The sequence below is a fragment of the Phacochoerus africanus genome, chromosome 8 (genome assembly GCF_016906955.1).
Source record: "Phacochoerus africanus isolate WHEZ1 chromosome 8, ROS_Pafr_v1, whole genome shotgun sequence".
Lineage (NCBI taxonomy): Eukaryota > Metazoa > Chordata > Mammalia > Artiodactyla > Suidae > Phacochoerus > Phacochoerus africanus.
This window is the reverse complement of record NC_062551.1, coordinates 145101631-145120120: the sequence shown is the minus strand read 5'-3', so window position 1 is coordinate 145120120 and position 18490 is coordinate 145101631. Positions and strand designations below refer to the sequence as shown.

The following is an 18490-nucleotide window of genomic DNA, read 5'->3' as shown; positions in this document are numbered from 1 at the left end:
AGGTTGCAGGTTCGATCCCTGGCCTCGCTCAGTGGGTTAAGGATCTGGCATTGCCATGAGCTGTGGTGTAGGTGGCAGACACGGTAGGGATCTGGCGTTGCTGTGGCTCTGGTGTAGGCTGGCGGCTATGGCTCTGATTAGACCCCTAGCCTGGGAACCTCCATGTGCCATGAGTGCAGCCCTAGAAAAGACGAAAAGACAAAAAAAAAATTTAAAAATTAAAAATTTAAAAAAAAAAAAGTTTCAGTAGAAACACATGCCCATTTAGTGATCAGGTATTTCTCCCAGCTACTGCATCAAAACCCTGAGACTACCATTCATAATCACGAGTACACTTTTTAGATCATGGTCCTAATTCACCGAACCCAGACAGAAAGCTCAGGGCGCACAGGGCCTGGCTCAGGTGTGTGTGTGCTCCATGAGGTCCCTATGACTATAGACCAGGATGAAGGCAAGACAGCTTCTTGAGGATGGAAGAAGAGCAAGTGGGAACCACTTACAGAGGGGTTAGAGTCCACTCAACAACTAAGTGGCAGCAGCTGGAACTCCCAGATTGCCAATGAGGCTTCTGAGCCTGACTCAGTACCCAGGGTATCATGTCAACTTGACTTGGAAGCATCCACTCTCCGTGTGCCTAGCCTGTGTCAGAGCCAGTCACAAACATCAACTGAAATGACTGGCTGAGGGAAAAAGCATGAGGGAAATACGGAGATGAAGAGAAGAGGCCCATTTGTAGACACGCTCTTGCCTTGCACAACCTGCTAGGGAGAAGTCAGCCCTAAATCCAAAGGCTGTCCCTGCTGCCTACTAATTGTGCAAACTTAGGCAATTTACTTGAGTCCCGAGCCTACTTTCTCATAGGTGAAGGGACGGCAATATCAGTCAAATGGCCAATGCAAAACCAAAATTAAATAATGCATGCTGGGAGTTGCCGGTGTGGCACAGAAGAAACGAAGCTGACTAGGAACCATGAGGTTGTGGGTTCAATCCCTGGCTTCACGCAGTGGGTTAAGGATCTGGCATTGTTGTGAGCTGTGGTGTAGGTCACAGTCGTGGCTCAGATCTGATGTTGCTGTGGCAGTGGTGTAGGCCAGCAGTTGTAGCTCCGAATGGACCCCTAGCCTGGGAACCTCCATATGCCTCGGGTGTGGCCCTAAAAAAACAAACAAAAAAAAGAAAACAAAACAAAATATAATGCATGCTGAAATATAAGGGTGCTTGTCACATGCTAGCTTTCTGGGTAAAATATTAGTTTTTTTCTCCATCCTTCTACGCATGACTCTGAGATTAATTTGGTAGCCCTGATGGCACTTTCCCAAGGGTGGTGAAACCTCCTGAATCTGAAGGTTGATCTTAAGCTGATACACTCAAGAGACAGGACACTTGAGGAATAGGCCAAACGATGCTAGAACAAATTTCTCTAAGAAAACTATCTGCTAACAAGGCAGCAACGGCTTACCCCATCACACAAGAGAGGGTGAACTGCAGAAGAAAGAGGGTGTCCGCCCAGCCTTCAAAATCCATTGCCTGTAATACACAAGAAAGCATCTGATTGTAGAGCAGGCCTGCCGAGCCAGCTGTCCCATTCATTAATCGAAATCCTATGCCCCTGCTCCCACCACACCGACACATATGCACCCTTCCCGCATCACTCCAAGGACAGAGAGTGATATTCAGGAATTTCAGGTACAAAGAGCTGAATCAACAAGCAGCTGCATAAGGTGTTCTCCTTTCCAAAATCTACTGTGAAGGGGAGTTCCGGTCGTGGGCCAGTGGTTAACGAATCTGACTAGGAACCATGAGGTTGCGGGTTCCATCCCTGCCCTTGCTCAGTGGGTTAAGGATCCTGCGTTGCCGTGAGCTGTGGTGTAGGTCGCAGACGCAGCTCGGATCCTGCGTTGCTGTGGCTCTGGCGTAGGCCGGCGGCTACAGCTCCGATTCAACCCCTAGCCTGAGAATCTCCATATGCAGGAGCAGCCCAAAAAATGGCAAAAAAAAAAGTACCATGAGGGAGACTCTGCACTCCTCCCGGTTGGTACGAAGAGGAGGGAAAAAGAAAAAAGAAAAACCCTGCTTGCTATTTGCTTGAAGGCACAGTCCTGCTAATCTAAGCAGTCCTCCCAGATGGTTGTATTAAATAAAGGCTTTCTCCAAACTTAAAACATACTTCCCTTCCCTAACACGCGAAAGTTCAAGTACAGCCTGGTGACAAAAACTGAGCCGGGGTCTGTGCAGGGGGAATCACTATTTTAAAGCAATTGTCTTAGTGAAAGCAAGGGTTCGGTTGTTTTGTTTGTTTTTAAGCCAAAAGCAACGGAATGAATAGAAATGACAGGGTGGGTCCTCTTTCAAGGACATAAATTCTCTTGCGATATATGAGTTTGTTAAGCAAATGTGAGAAGCAATCCACGTTTTCTCTCTCTGCCAACCTGTCCAACTTCAACATAAACCTCACAGCTCCAGGGTCCCTGTGGTTTAGAAACCTAACAGGCAGTTTCACACTCACATGCCTTTGCCTGGAAGGTCCTTCGCCTCAATGTTCATCTGACTCCTGCTGACCTATCCAACCAGAAGTCAAGCAGCTCCTTTGTGGGGCTCCCTCAGATCAAGAAGTACTTCTCTCTAGGGCTCTTGCCTCTCTGAACTGCAAGTCTTTCTACATGGTGTCTGCAGACTGTGAGCTCTGGCGGGGGCGGGGGAGGGGGGGTATTATGTTAATTTTTTTTCTTTTCAGGACCGTATCCACAGCCTATGGAGATGCCCAGGCTAGGGGTCAAATAGGAGCTGAAGCCACTGGCCTACACCATAGCCACAGCAAGGCAGGATCTGAGCCACGTCTGTGACCTACACCACAGCTCAGGGCAATGCCAGATCTTTGACCCACTGGGCAAAGCCAGGGATCGAACCTATGTCCTCATGGATACTAGTCGGGCTCATTAACTGCTGAGCCTCGATGGGAACTTCACATCACATTCATTGAATCACATTCTGAATAAAGCATGTGACAGACAGTAGACATTTGATTTGTTTATGGTTCTTTGTTGAGGCATAACATATAAAAAATAAAATTCCCCAAGGCGTTCCCGGCATGGCACGGCAGAAACAAGTCCGACTAGGAACCACAAGGTTGTGGGTTCGATCCCTGGCCTCGCTCAGTGGGTTAAGGATCTGGCATTGCCATGAGCTGTGGAGCTGTGGTGCAGGTCACAGACGCTGCTCAGATCTGGCGTTGCTGTGGCTGTGCCTGCAGCTGCAGCTCCAATTCCACCCCTAGCCTGGGAACCTCCATAAAAAAGTACAAATGGACAACAGGTACAGGAAAAGGTGCTCAGCATCACTGATCATCAGAAAAATGCACCTCCAAACTACAATGAGATAGCCCCCCACACCTGTTAGAATGGCCATCATCAAAAAGACAAGCAGTAACAAGCATTGGCAGGAACTCGGAGAAAAGAGAACCCTTGTGTACTGCTGCTGGGAATGTAAACTGGCACAGCCACAACAGAACACGCAGGCACACACACAAAAGGGAGCATTATTTAGCCGTGAGAAAGGAGAGCCGACCATTTGCAACCACATGGATGGACCTTGAGGGCATTATGCAAAGTGACATAGACCAGACAGAGAAAGACAAACACTGCCTGATCTCACTTATATATACAATCTAAAAAAGCCAAATTCATAGAAACAGAGTTCTCCTGCTGGCTGCCAGGGGCTGGGGTGTGGGGGGAAATGGAGAGATGTTGCTTTTATGACTTCTCAGATGCACATGCTCTAGGGATCTAATGTAAAAGCATGGTATTATAGCTCACAGTTCTATATTACATACTTAAAAGTTACTAAGAGTAGATCCTATTTTCACCACAAAAAAGAAATGGCGGTTATGTGAGCTAATGGCAACGTCAACTAATGCTACTGTCTCAATCACTTCCTAACACATAACCATATCAAATCAACCGCCGTACAACGCAAACTTACACAACCGTACATGTCAATCATATCTCAGGAAAGCTGGAAAAAAATGATTTGCCATCTCAGAAAGTTCCTGCCCCTTTACCATCAATCCCCTCCCCCACGTACAACCCCTGGGAACGTCAGATCTATCTTCTGTCACCAGAGTTTTGCTGTTCAGTAATTTTAAATGAATGGGATTGTATAGTATGCACTCTTTTATGTCTGGCTTCTTTCACTTGGCATAACGCAGATGGCTTGGTTCTTTCAGTAAATATGTCTTTGACTTTATAAGAAATGGCCAAACTGTTCTCCAAAGTAGCCATACCATCCTGTATCCCACCCCCCCCCAGCCCTGTATGAGCGCTGCTCTACATTCATATCTATACATGCAACTGTTTGAGATCATCCTAGTGATTAAGGAAACGGTATCTCATTGCAATTCTAAACTTTTTTAGGTCATGAATCAGTTTACTTTATCATAAATAGCAACGAAAAATAAAATAGAACAAAATAGAAAAAGGAGAGCATTCAGAGCTCTGGCGAGCTTGGCGGAAAGGAATCTGACTAGTATCCATGAGAATGCACGTTTGATCCAATGCACGTTTGATCCCTGGCCTCTCTCAGTGGGTTAAGGAGCCAGTGATGAGCTGTGGTGTAGGTCGCAGATACGGCTGGGATCTGGCGTTGCTGTGGCTGTGGCGTAGGCCAGTGGCTACAGCTCTGATTTGACCCCTAGCCTGGGAACTTCCATATGCTGCAGGTATGGCCCTAAAGAGAGAGAGAGAGAGAAGGAAAGAAAGAAAGAAAGGGGGGTGCATTCTATTTAACAGGAATAAATATTTTTTTCATGAAATTTTGCTTCATTTATGTGTACATGGGAATGTGAACTGAATCACAATATAAATTTACTTCTAACTGTAGAGGTTAAATGATTAGAGAAATATTAGTCTAAGGAATCAAATGTTACTTTTAGGGTTAAATGCTTAAAATATTTGTACACGGACATGGAATTATAACTTAATATTCGGCTGAAGCATGGCAAGACTCACACAGATAAACCAGAGCAATAAGTATTACGGACCTAATACTCCTTTTGTTTTTTTGGTAGCACCCGAGGCATATGCAAGTTCCTGGGTCAGAATCTGAGCCACAGCTGCAACACAGCGCCCCCGCCCCCACCAGACCTAATAGTCTTGAAGAAGCAGAATACATTCTATTTCATATACAGACATCAACATCTTTTGCCTTGAAACTTGGAGCACTTTCCTCTAAGTCCCATTTCTTTTTTTAAAAAAGCTTCATAACCTGATTATTGACTTTGAAGTTAGACCTGCATCCAGATCCCCAATACACCAATTCCTTATGTGCATCACTGTAATTTTAATTTGCATTTCCCTAATCACTAATGAGGCTGAGCATCTTTAATATGCCTTTTTTGCCATCAGTATTGCTTCTTTGGTAAAGTCTGTCCAAACCTTTTCAAATTTTGTTCAATGTATTTGTCTTCTTGCTACTGAATTGTAAGAGATTTTTATAATATAGTCTGGATACAAGCCCTTCATCAAACGTATACAATTATGGGAGTTCCCATCATGGCTCAGCAGTTAACAAACCCGACCAGAATCCATGAGGACGCAGGTTCAATCCCTGGCCTTGCTCAGTGGGTTAAGGATCCAGCATTGCCGTGAGCTGTGGGTAGGTTGCAGATGTGTCTCAGATCCTGCGTTGCTGTGGCTGTGGTGTAAGCTGGCAGATACAGCTCTGATTCAACCCCTAGCCTGGGAACCTCCATATGCTACAGGTGTGGCCCTAAAAAGATGATTTTCAGAGTCGGTGGCTTGCATTTTCTTAATGGTGTCTTTTGAAAAACAATTTTATTTTGATGGAGTCTAACATCAATCTTGGGTTTTATAATTCTTGCTTTTTATGACTTTCTTCTATGAAAGCTGGTCTTACCCAAAACCACAAAGGCATTCCTCTGAGTTTTCTTCTACTTTTATAGCTTTCGCTCTATTTTGAGGTCTTTTCATATTAGTTTGCTAGGACTGCTGCAACAAAATACCACAAACCGAGTGACTTAAAAAAACAGAAGTGTACTGCCTTACAGGTCTACATGCTCGAAGTCCAAGATCAAGGTGTCAGCAGAGTTGGTTCCTTCTGAGGGCGGTGAGAGAGAAGCTGTCCACGCCTCCTCCCTAGCTTCTAGAGATGTGCTGGTGATCTTCAGCGTTCCTTAGCTTGTTCAGCATCACCCTGATGTCTGCCTTCGTGTTCTCATGGCAATCTCCCTCTGTGAATGTGTCCCCATTTCCCCTTTTTGTAACAGCACCCAGGATAATGGATTGGGGCCGCCCTCCTCCATTGTGATTTCGTATTAACAAAGTGCCTCTGCAATGACCCTATTTCCAAATAAGGTTGCCTTCTGAGATACTGGGGGTAGGACTTTGGCATGACTTTATGGGGAGGGGGAGAGAGCAACATAGTGCAATTCAAAACACCTTTCAAGTGAGTGTTTGTGCATGTCCTGACCTAAGGGTCAAGGTTCATTTTTCTGCCTATTAGACATCAAACTGTTCTATCATTTGTTGAAGAGATTATCCTTTCCTCACTGATTTATTGTGGTACCTTCAACAAAATAACTGACCACATGGTCTATTTCTACCTCGTGATTCTCTGTTCTGTTCCAGTGATCTATGTCTGCCCTTAATCTAATGCCACACTTGATTAGTTTTATAAAAAAAAAAAAAAGTCTAGATCCTTAACCAAGTTGTATTCTCCATGGGTTAGTAATTCTATTGATCTTTTCAAAGAGTCAGCTTTTAGTTTTATGGACATTTCTCTATTGCTTTTCCACTTTCTACTTCTTCCTCAAAGTTGGTGTTCAGTGGCCTGGGGATCGGGTTGGGTGGGTCCTCCTTCCTATGTCACTAATTTTAAATCCTTCTCCGTTTCTAATATATGCTAATTTCTAGTTTACTTCTGTGCTGGACAGAATGGTTTCAAGTCTTTTAAACTATGAACACTCTTCTGGCCCAGAATATATAGATTTGGTGCACTTGGTGAACAGTTCCATGTGCACTTGAGTTATTTCTGTTGCTGCTGAGCAGAGGGCTCTATAAACGCCGACTTGACAGCGTCAAGTCGTCTCTGTATTTAATGCCTTTCACTTTAGTTGTTTTATCAACTGGAAGCAGAATGTTACCATCTCCTACTATAACTGCAGATGGATCTATGTATCCTTTCTGTTCTATCAGTTTTTGCTTCGTATATCTGGCAGCTCTCATCAAGAACATACCCGCTCACGATTGCTATGCTCACTTAATTATACTAAACATTTTACCATGATGAACTATCCTTCTCAAAAAAAAAAGAAAAGAAAAGAAAGTAAAAAGAAAGAGCCCTCTCTGTGGTATAGTTTCCTTTATGTTTATTCTAACCAAGGTTTACTGAGCTCCTGGTATATGTAGGTTTAGCGTGTTCATCCAATTTGGAAAAACTTCAGCCATTATTTCTTCAAATATTTTTTTCTGCCCCCTGCCCTGCCTCTTTTTTCAGGACTATAGTTACACACATGTGAAACCTCTTAATATTGCTGCACATTGGCGTTCCCGTCGTGGCGCAGGGGTTAACGAATCCGACTAGGAACGATGAGGTTGCGGGTTTGATCCCTGCCCTTGCTCAGTGGGTTAAGGATCCGGCATTGCCGGGAGCTGTGGTGCAGCTTGCAGACACGGCTTGGATCCTATGTTGCTGTGGCTGTGGTGTAGGCCAGTGGCGACAGCTCTGATTCGACTCCTAGCCTGAGAACCTCCATATGATGCGAGAGCGCCCCAAGAAATGCCAAAAAGACAAAAAATATATATATATATTGCTGCACACGTCACTCATAATCTGGCCATTTGTTTTCTAGTCTTTTTTTTTTCCCTGTACTTCATCTTGAATAGTTTCTCCTGCTATTTCTTTAATGCACTGACCTTTTCCTAGGTAATGCCTAATCTGCTATTTAATACCTTCTGCTTTCTTTCTCAATTCTATTTTATATTCCCTTCTCTCACAGCAACGATTCACTACTTTCGATGTACAATGTGACATGTGCTAAGTCCTAATCATGTGCCAGGCCCCATAGGAGGCAGGCCTCGGAGCACTGCGCTGAAGACCCGGCTTATCAGGTTGCTGATAACGAAGGAATAAATGGTGGCAATAAAAATGTACTGCCTTTATATCTGTAGAGCACATTATAGCTCACAAAGTGCTTCCGTATACAGCCTGTCATTTGAGTCCTCCACAACCCCCCTGTAAGGAAGAAAGGCCAAGCCTAGTTATCCCCAAAAGACAAGGAGTGACTTACTTTAGGTAACACAGCTAACCCATGGTACACTTTAGCCTGTGTCCTCCAGGCCCAATGTTCTCTTCACTGAGCATTCAGTTTTCCTCGGGAAAGTGCCAAACTTATAGTGCGCTGTTTCCTTTGGGAACAGAACAACTCTATCTGTAGAATATTAAAATAAATCTCGCAGACATAAGCCCATTTGTATAAAATTCAAAAACAGAAAAATCATTCTCATGGGATTTTTTTTTTTTTCTTTTGGTAAATACTCAGCCTGTCTCTGGAGAGAGGGAGTGTCTGGCACAGGCAGCCTGTTACAGTCCCATTTTTGCCAAAGGAATGATCTTTAGCTGCCACACAGAACAAACAGCAGCCATCTGAAAAAATAGCTCCAGGGGAGATATGGCTCAAACAGTCCTAACGTACAATGGAGCCCACTCTCCCTACCATAAAAATGGTGTTAAAAAACAAACAAACAAAAAACACACAGGCGTTCCCATCATGGCTCAGCAGTTAACAAACCTGACTAGTATCCGTGAGGTCATGGGTTCAGTCCCTGGCCTCGTTCAGTGGGTTAAGGATCCGGCATGGCCAGGAGCTGTGGTGTAGGTCACAGGCGTGGCTTGGATCTGGCGTTGCTGTGGCTGTGGTGTAGGCCGGTGGCTACAGCTCCAATTGGACCCCTAGCCTGGGAACCTCCATGTGCTGTGGGTGTGGCCCTAAAAAGACAAAATAAAATAAATAAAACCACTGCTTATTAAGTTATTATGCTATTATGCTCTAGGCTCAGAAATATTAAGTACCTTTCTAGCTGTACTACTAAGGAAAGCCAAAGACAAAGCAATATATTGTGAATTTTTCTCCTGGATGGCTCTGCATGGTTAGAATCAAAAAGTAAAAGTTCTAGGAGTTCCCCTCTTGGCGCAGTGGTTAATGAATCCAACTAGGAACCATGAGGTTGCGGGTTCGGTCCCTAGCCTTGCTCAGTGGGTTAATGATCCAGTGTTGCCTCAAGCTGCGGTGTAGGTTGCAGACGCGGCTTGGATCCGGCTTGGATCCTGCGTTGCTGTGGCTCTGGCATAGACCGGCGGCTAGAGCTCTGATTCAACCCCTAGCCTGGGAATCTCCATATGCCGTGAGTGCGGCCCTAGAAAAGACAAAAAATAAAATAAAATAAAAAGTAAACATTCTAATTTGAACTCTGCCGTTAATTTTCTTTGAGGCCATGATAAAGTCATTGAACTTTTCTCAGCCTCTACCTATAGAAAACCGCTCCATCTGCCTCTTGTGAGAATCAATTGAGATGATAAAATACAGACACTTTAAATGTATACATAGTTGACATACAGAGAGATTATTCCCTTAAACTTCTACCACTGTTATCGCTCAGGGACAGAGATGCAAGCAAATTTTTCTTCTCAAGACAGGAAATAAAGAAGGCATGGTGAGAATGTGCTTTGTCACTCAGGGGAAAAAAAAAAGAGATTTAAAATGAAACAAAACTTCTGCCCCTAGAGGATGATGATAAAGGGGGCATTGGGAAGAAAATGACCTGCTTGGTCATTTTGGGTGACACAGAACTAGATGGGCTCTTTGCCACAAGGCCTGCAGTCTTCAGTCCTGGTGTGAATACAGACAGAACATCCAAAGATGTTTTCTAAGGCTTTCCTTCTGCTGTAACGAGGTCTCTGGTTGCGCAGGTGCTGGTGCTGTAAGGCGTCACAGGCCAATACGTGTCACAGGCATGAAAAGAATGTGCCACAATCAATGGGCAAATGGGTTACATGGACCTACTACTTCCTAAAACTAGGCATTTGGTTTGAATGAGACTTCTGGTTAAATCAAAAATATTTTTAAAAAAATTTTAATGAAAAAAATGTGTTCTTTAGCTGCTTGGGTTAAGAAAATTAAGAGAAGGGGGAGTATCTGAGTATGATTAGGCAGTAACGCTACATCATCAATAACATAATCAGGGAGCTCCCTTCGGGGCTCAGCAGTTAATGACCCCAACTAGGATCCATGAGAATACGGGTTCAATTCCTGGCCTCGCTCAGTGGATTGAGGATCTGGCGTTGCCGTGAACTGTGGTGTAGGTTGCAGACACGGCTCAGATCCCGAGTTTCTGTGGCTCTGGCGTAAGCCGGCAGCTGTAGCTCTGATTCGACCCCCTAGCCTGGGAACTTACATATGCCGCGGGTTCGGCCCTAAAAAGCAAAAACAAACAAATAAAAAAACCCACTCATAATCAATAAAACCTAGTGAAGGTACACCTGAAACTAATAATATTTAGGTCAACTACACCTCAATTTTTAAAACAGAAAACAAAAATCTAGTGCAGGGATACAATCATATTTCGTCTAATCAACCAGCTCTAATGGAAGGATCTGCCTATCTGGACCACTCCCTTGGAGAAGAGTCTGAGGCTATGCATGTGCAGGCTTCGTGAGAAAGTGCTGGGCTATGTGGCAACGTCTACAATGTCACTTTACCACCAAATCACCACCCCTAATCTAGTGAGAAGCATGGAATAATTTCAATGTGTACCTGAGTCTTAGATGCAACCCTTCTCACTCGCTGGAAAATCTGCTTCACAAAGAGGTGTCAACCTACTTGAGATTTGAAATAAAATCCAAAGCATGACTGAGACATTTCTGTATGTGTTTGGGTACCTCTCGGCTTACTATACAACCTAAAAAAATTCCACAACACCGAGTCTTTGGACTTCAGGGCAAAGAAAAAAGGCTGATGAATGATACCATTCCATGTTGAAAATTCTTTCCCCCCAAAACTCGAGGAAAACATCAAATCCTTAACCTCAATAGCAGACCGCTAGGAAACTTGCTAAGGCACAAGATCGTGTCCTTGCTGCCAATGACCTGCATGGCCCCTTACCTACCTCAGGAAAGCTAGAGAAGTTCATGGAGCCAGCGGTCCTAGGTCACCGCCCCTTCCTCTGCACTACTGGACCCATCTGCCTGCTTCCTGCTGCTGGTTCAGGCAAGCAATAGGAGCCCTGAGATCTTTAAGACCCCTGCTCACCAGACTCTGCCGCCTATGTTAAAGCCTACATATCATGGCAAAACTATACACTCCAGCTTAACAATGGGGCACTTACTCTTTCTTTCTCTTTTTTTTTTTTCTTTTTTTGGCCAGCCATAGGGCTATGGAGTTTCTGGGCCAGGATCAGATCCAAGCTGTAGTTGCAACCCAAGCCACAGCTGTGGCAACAGCAGATCCTTAACCCACTGGGTGGGCGGGGGATTGAATCCATGTCCCAGGGCTCCCAAGACACCGCCGATCCCGCTGCACCACAGCAGAAACTCCTGGGTCACTTACTCTTATTTTAAAAAAGCAAATCTTCAAAGGGATAGCAAAAAACAATACTTTGTCAAATATAGGCAAGGAGAAAGATGCGGTCATGCACAAATAGAGAATAATGGATCCAATCCACTCATATCATGCTTGAAAATACCAAGGCCCAGAAAGCAGAAGGGCCTTGTCTCTATGTGGAGAAAATACTTCAAGAACTCTGGGTCACAAAGGGATCCAGAAAATATTAAATGATTCTGGACAGGCAGAAGCAGAAACCTGAAAATTCTTCATTATTCGGTAGCAATGCTTCTTCATAAGAGATACCTCCCAGTAGATGATCTGTGCAGGAACTTTTCCTATAAAACTCATCTGTGCCACGTACTTTAACCACTGATATAATGAAGACATTATACAGTGTACCAAGTGTCTACAGTGCTGGCCTTGTGAGATCTACAGCAAGGGGTCTGTTCTTCCATTCCTGTGCGAGAACACCTAGCAGGATGTGCTGTCAGAAAGCCAGGCTCCAATTCCTGTGACTCTGAATCACTGGCTTTGTGCTGCAGACATTCCCTTTTGGAAGCAGCGACTAACAAGTTGAAACACAGTCGGTCCTACCTCACAGCTTGGAAAGTCAACTGATGCTTGCTCTGCCTTTAGGTTAACTGGATCTCTGTGGTTAATGGTAAACTGGCTTTTGCAAAATACACAGTTGTCCTGGGATTCTTTAAAAGACATGTTTAAAAAAACTAAATGCTGAATATGTTGGTGCCTTCGTTTCTAAAAAACTCAGGACTTTGAGAACTTCAACTTTTTTAAAAAGTACACACACACACACATATACAAACACACTCACAGAGTTTGGTTTCTCAGGAGTTTTGCCAAGGACTTCGTGCTCACTGGGATGAGTCGTTCCATGGAAACCTGCCTTTCAATTTTTATGGTAATTTAGGTTCTTCTTCTTTGGCCATCAATTTTGGCATAAAGGCTTTGCCAGCCCCATCAATTGCTCTGTATAACTTCTGCCTCCCTAGGGAGCTGTTGTTTGAGAGCCCTCTTACTGGATTCCTGCCCTAAAAGAGGGGAGTTCCCTAAAAGAGGGGAGTTTTCCCTCCTCTACCTACTAAAGTAAGCAGTGGGATTTTGAGAAAAATAACTTGGATCTGATTTTGCTTCAATCTGCATCCTGGGTCAAGAGTATGTAACTCTGAAAAATGAGAACAAATTAACTTGTCCCACCTCCCCCAGTTATTTTAACATTTAGAATTCATCACAGAATAGTCATTATTTATAGAAAAAAACTTTTATCTTTTTCTTTTGTTCCTTTTAGAAAATGTAAATTTTTTTGTCTTTTTTTTTTTTTTTTTTTTTTTTCCTAGGGCCACACCTGCGGCCTATGGAGATTCCCAGGCTAGGGGTAGAATTGGAGCTGTAGACACTGGCCTACGCCACAGCAACACCAGATTGGAGTCGTATCTGTGACCTACACCTCAGCTCATGGTAACTCTGGATCCTTAGCCCACTGAGCAAGGCTAGGGATCGAACCTGTGTCCTCATGGATACTAGTCAGATGCATTTCTACTGAGCCATGACGGGGAACTCCTAGAAAATGTAATTTAAGATACATTCACATAGTGGAACGATCAAAAAAATATAAGAGGACAAATAATGAGAGTCTTGGGAGTTCCCACTGTGGTGCAAAGGGATTGGCAGTGTCTCTGGAGCCCTGGGATGCAGGTTGGATCCCTGGATCCCCAGGCCAGGACAGTGGGTTAAGGATCCTGCGTTGCCACTGCAGCAATTGCTGCTCAGATCTGATCCCTGGCCCAGGAACTCCATATGCAGAGGGGCAGCCAAAAATGAAAAAAAAGCCTCCCTCTCACTTCTGTTCTACACTCACCCTGTTCTTTCTCTCATACACACAGACTAGTGGTTACTTTATTCATTTCATTATATTCTTACAGGGTTTCCTTACTTAAATAATAAGTAAACAAAATGAAGGTGTATATATATTCTTATATCCCCCCCTCTTTTTTACTCAAAAGTAGTATTCCCAGAGTTCCCGTCGTGGCACAGTGGTTAACGAATCCGACTAGGAACCATGAGGTTGCGGGTTCGATCCCTGGCCTTGCTCAGTGGGTTAAGGATCCAGCATTGCAGTGAGCTGTGGTGTAGGTTGCAGAGGCGGCTCAGCTCCTGAGTTGCTGTGGCTCTGGTGTAGGCCAGTGTCTACAGCTCCGACTCGATCCCTAGCCTAGGAACCTCCATACGCCACAGGAGCGGCCCAAGAAATGGCAAAAAGACAAAAAAAAAAAAAGGTAGCATTCCCTATACACTGCTTTAACACTGTGCTTCTTCATTTAACAATTTATCCTGGAGATCTTCGCATCCAACACATAGAGAGCTTCCAGGCAAAACAGCTCTGGGTGAGGAAAGCCAGGAGTCCAACAGATGAGAGCAGTTTATCAGCACAGGTTGGTTATCAGGAGCCGGGAAGCAGCTGGGCTCGTGCCAGCGGTCAGAAGAGCAGCCCAGCCTCGGCAAGGCATGCCTTCCGCTCCTCAGAAATGCTGTTGCAGCCCCGAAAAGAACCAACCAACTTGGTTGATCCAACCTACCCGGTTTATATATGACAAAGCAGGCCTGGAGGGCAGAAGGGACTCATCCAGAGTCAGATGGTGACCAGGGACAGAACTAGAGGTTGCTGGTCTTTGCATTCCGGCCCTAAATTCTCTCCACTGTATCCCTTATGTCACCCTTATGTGACCCTTATGTCATTCTGCGTGTCATTCTCTGCAGAATGATTTCAAATTCCTGTGTCTGGCACTGGTCCCAACTTAGAAGGAAGCAGGATGGGGGGCAGCGGGAAGAGAGCCCTAGTCAGGGAATCTGGGTTCTAGTCCCGACCCCTCTTTGGGCCCCAGTTCCCTCATCTGGGAATGTAAGGGCTGGAACCCAATGCTCCCTATGGGCTCCAGGCCTCCAAAGTTGCTGACTTCCACTTTCCAACCACACAGCAGAGTCGGGTCCTGCAGAGACCAGTCCTCGTGGCTGTGATTGTGTTTCATGCCACAAGTTCTACCTGGGATGTAACTTTTGTTTCTCTGCCTCCACATCTTTCAAGGCCCAAAAGGGCTTCTCCTGACATTTACCTCTTCAAGAAAATGCTCCTTGTAAATGAGCAAAGCACTCTCACCTCAGCCCTTAGAACCTGCTCTTCCCTTGGCCGAGACGGCACCTGCCAAAGAGCCACACGAACTGGTCTCTCGGCCTCTTGAGCTCTGTGTCTGCTCAGAAGCTTTCCCTAATCATCTTATCCAGAATAGCATTTCCCCAGGCACGCTCCTCCTTGTTTATTTCTCTTCATAGCTCTTATGACACAATTAATGTTTAGCCTATCTTATCCCATTAGAACGCAAGCTCCTTTATAGGAGAGACGTCCTTTTGTAAAATGAGAGCAGCACCTGACACATAAACACTCAATAAATATTCAACAGATGAAATTAATGATTCTTTGTAAACAATTAAGCAACAACAAAGCCAAGCTGCAGAGACTCAACTTCTAATACTAATCGGAGGTGTCTGTCGCATTCAGTAGCTTGTTCTGTATGCATGGAAGTCCCCAATGGGGAAAAATAAAGTCAGGGAGGCAGCAAATGGCTTTGGGAGGCAGATATAATCAGGCAAACAGCAAGAGATCTGCCTGGAGTCAGGGCGACTGGTTCTAGGACTCAACTCAATCGCTGTGCAACCTGGAGCCTGTCCTTAACCTCTCTGTCAGGTAACTACCTACAACACAGGTCCGCAAGAAGGAGCCGGGAAAATGATTAACATGGAAGCATCTTAACAGGTACAAGATTATCAGGCCCTGTAGGCGAGGCATTATTTGAAGGCCAAAAGTAGACTGATGTTGTTAATAAGGCAGTAGTGTTTCTTATTTTTTTATTTTATTTCATTTTGCTTTTTTAGGGCCACACCCACAACATATGGAGGTTCCCAGGTTAGGGGTCCAATCGGAGCTGTAGCCACTGGCCTACGCCAGAGCCACAGCAACGCAGGATCTAAGCCGCATCTGCAACCTACATCACAGCTCACAGCAACCCAGATCCTTAACCCACTGAGCAAGGCCAGGGATTGAATCTTCGTCCTTGTGGATGCTGGTCAGATTTGTTAACTGCTGAGCCATGATGGGAACTCTGGGAATAGGTTTTTTTTTTTTTTTTTTTTTAAATAAACCACCACACACCCAAAAAGGGTCCACTTAAAAAAAAAAAAAAAGTGTGTGCACATACATGATACATGAATGCTTGTCCACTTAAGATGTACACATACTTAGAAGGGAAAACCCAAGCCTAAAAGACACACAATGAAAATGAATGTGACTTACTAGAAAACCCTTAACCTGAAATCCTACCACATATTCCAGTCTGTAATGTGAACCTTTCTTGCCAGCACTTCAGACAAATAGCCCACTACCTACTATGACACTGAACCTTTAGTGGGAGAAATGAACTGCAGCCTCTTGCAGGATGCTATGAGCTTCTTGGATGCGTTAGGGCATCCTGGGCTTCCACCCACTGCTTCTGTGCCAGTTAGAAAAGCCAATCATTCAACCACTTCTGTAAATTACATCTCTGACACCAACCCCCAGAACAGATTAGTATTACTTGTTGCAGGTGGTAGATAAGAAAACCAAGTCCTATCTCCTCTAAAAAGCCAATTGTGATATTTAACCCACACCAGTTTCTTCCTAACCTGAATACTTAATAGTACTGACTGGTGGGCATGCACTTTGGTGCTGGATCTTATACCATGTCTGCAGCATGCCAAGTGTCTTCCTTGGGTGGCAAGGGCCACACGATATCTCTCACATTCCCAAGAGGACTTAGCACCAAGAAGATGCTCAGAAACGCTAATCTGAATTGAACTTAAAATGAAACTGGGGGAGTTCCCATCGTGGCGCAGTGGTTAACAAATCCAACTAGGAACCATGAGGTTGCGGGTTCAGTCCCTGGCCTTGCTCAGTGGGTTAAGGATCCACTGTTGCCGTGAGCTGTGGTGTAGGTTGCAAAAGCGGCTTGGATCCTGCGTTGCTGTGGCTCTGGCGTAGGCCGGTGGCTGCAGCTCCGATTCGACCCCTAGCCTGGGAAACTCCATATGCCGCGGGAGCAGCCCAAGAAATGGCAAAAAGACCAATAAAAATACATACATACATACATAAATAAATAAATAAACTGTAGTAAGCGCACAAGGAGGGAATTTAGGAACAAAGGAATATAGAAACAAAGTCAAACTCAGAATTCTCACTCCCTAAATTCCAAATACTGATTATGTACATCATTTGTGTTTTTACTTTGTCTGCAGGCACAGCTTCATGAGACAGGCATTCCTTCTCCGACAAGGAGATGGAATTGACCCACTACCATGTGCCAACCCACAACGCCCCCAAACATTTCACAAACAGAACCTAACCGTTATTACCCTGGTGTGGACAGGTCTGCTCCCCAAGATGACTGTATGGTCCCCAAAGGCAAGATTACCACCTGATTCTTCTTCTTTCTTATCACCTGAGCCTAGCACTGTGAGACACACAATAGCACTTAATAACTATTTGAGGATGTTAGAGGGAGAGTATGTTAAGGGGCGAATGTTAAGAAAAAGAGCTTGAGGACTTCCCGTCGTGGCTCAGTGGTTAACGAATCTGACTAGGAACCACGAGGTTGTGGGTTCGATCCCTGGCCTTGCTTGGTGGGTTAAAGATCCGGCGTTGTCGTGAGCTGTGGTGTAGGTCTCAGATGCAGCCCGGATCCCGAGTTGCTGTGACCCTGGCGTAGGCCGGTGGCTACAGCTCTGATTAGACCCTTAGCCTGGGAATATCCACATGCTGCAGGTTTGGCCCTAGAAAAAGACAAAAAGACAAGAAAAGAAAAAAAAAAAAAGAGCATGAGATTGTAAGCCTGCCAGCAGTTTTGTCCACCTATACCCCAATAAATGTTTTATTAGAATCATATTAATAATAAGAATGAGAATCAAAAAACATTTACGTGAAACCCAAAACACTAATGGGACTGATTACAAAGCAGTGAATTCAGCCTTAATAATTAGCTTATCATCCCAACTTGAAAGTATTTAGATAAAGTCTGTCATTCTGAAAAACATTACTCTTTCCAATAAACCTTTCTTGATCTTTGGCATTTTCATTGGAAAAAAACCTAAAGATTACTCAAATCCCACCCTTCTGCTTTAAAAAAAAAAAAAGAAAGAAACGAAAAATAACACTAAAATCTAAATCTCATCCCAATATAGGTGGCAGAGTCATTTTTTCCAATCGGAGGACACACTCGCAATTATATTGAAGCCATTTGAAACTGAAAGTAGGTTACTGAATTTCAAGGCACCCGTGAATTTTGCTGCAACCTGACAGATAACTTCTAGTTAAATCATCACTCTGGAATGAAGAAATATTTCCTTCAGTCGATTTTTTGCAAGTAGCTACAAGCTACTCATCAGTTTCAAATGAATGAAAATTCCATTTTTGCCAAGTCTGTAGAATGCTTCCACATTAATTCTTCCAATGTTCTTATGTAGAGATGAGCTTCATGATTTGGAACCATCTGTGCTGCCAGGAGGTCTCTGGTTATTTTATATTTTTGCTCCAAAACTAAAGAGTGAAGGGTGCTTCTGCCAGGGTCAGCCAGAGGCAGGCAGAACACTGAAACGACCTCGGTCTGTGGAGTCAGTCTTGGTTTAAATCCTGACTCTACCACCCACTGACAGGACAATGGTGGGCCAGTTATTTAGTCTCTCTGAGCCTCTGTTTCCACGTTGGAAACTTCCTACAGCTGTTATGGGGACACGTGACACTACACATATAAAGTGATCAACACAGAAGAGGAACTC

General features: G+C 44.4%; 1 protein-coding gene across 2 annotated transcripts in view; it reads right to left on the bottom strand.

Moving 5' to 3' along the window:
- Window positions 1-18490, bottom strand: part of SLC35D1 (solute carrier family 35 member D1) — a 59534-nt gene that overhangs the window by 26491 nt on the left and 14553 nt on the right. For both annotated transcript variants that reach the window (XM_047788733.1, XM_047788734.1), the window contains one exon: window positions 1460-1527. In XM_047788733.1, coding sequence (XP_047644689.1) covers window positions 1460-1527 — 68 coding nt within the window. The remainder of the gene's footprint in view (window positions 1-1459; window positions 1528-18490) is intronic.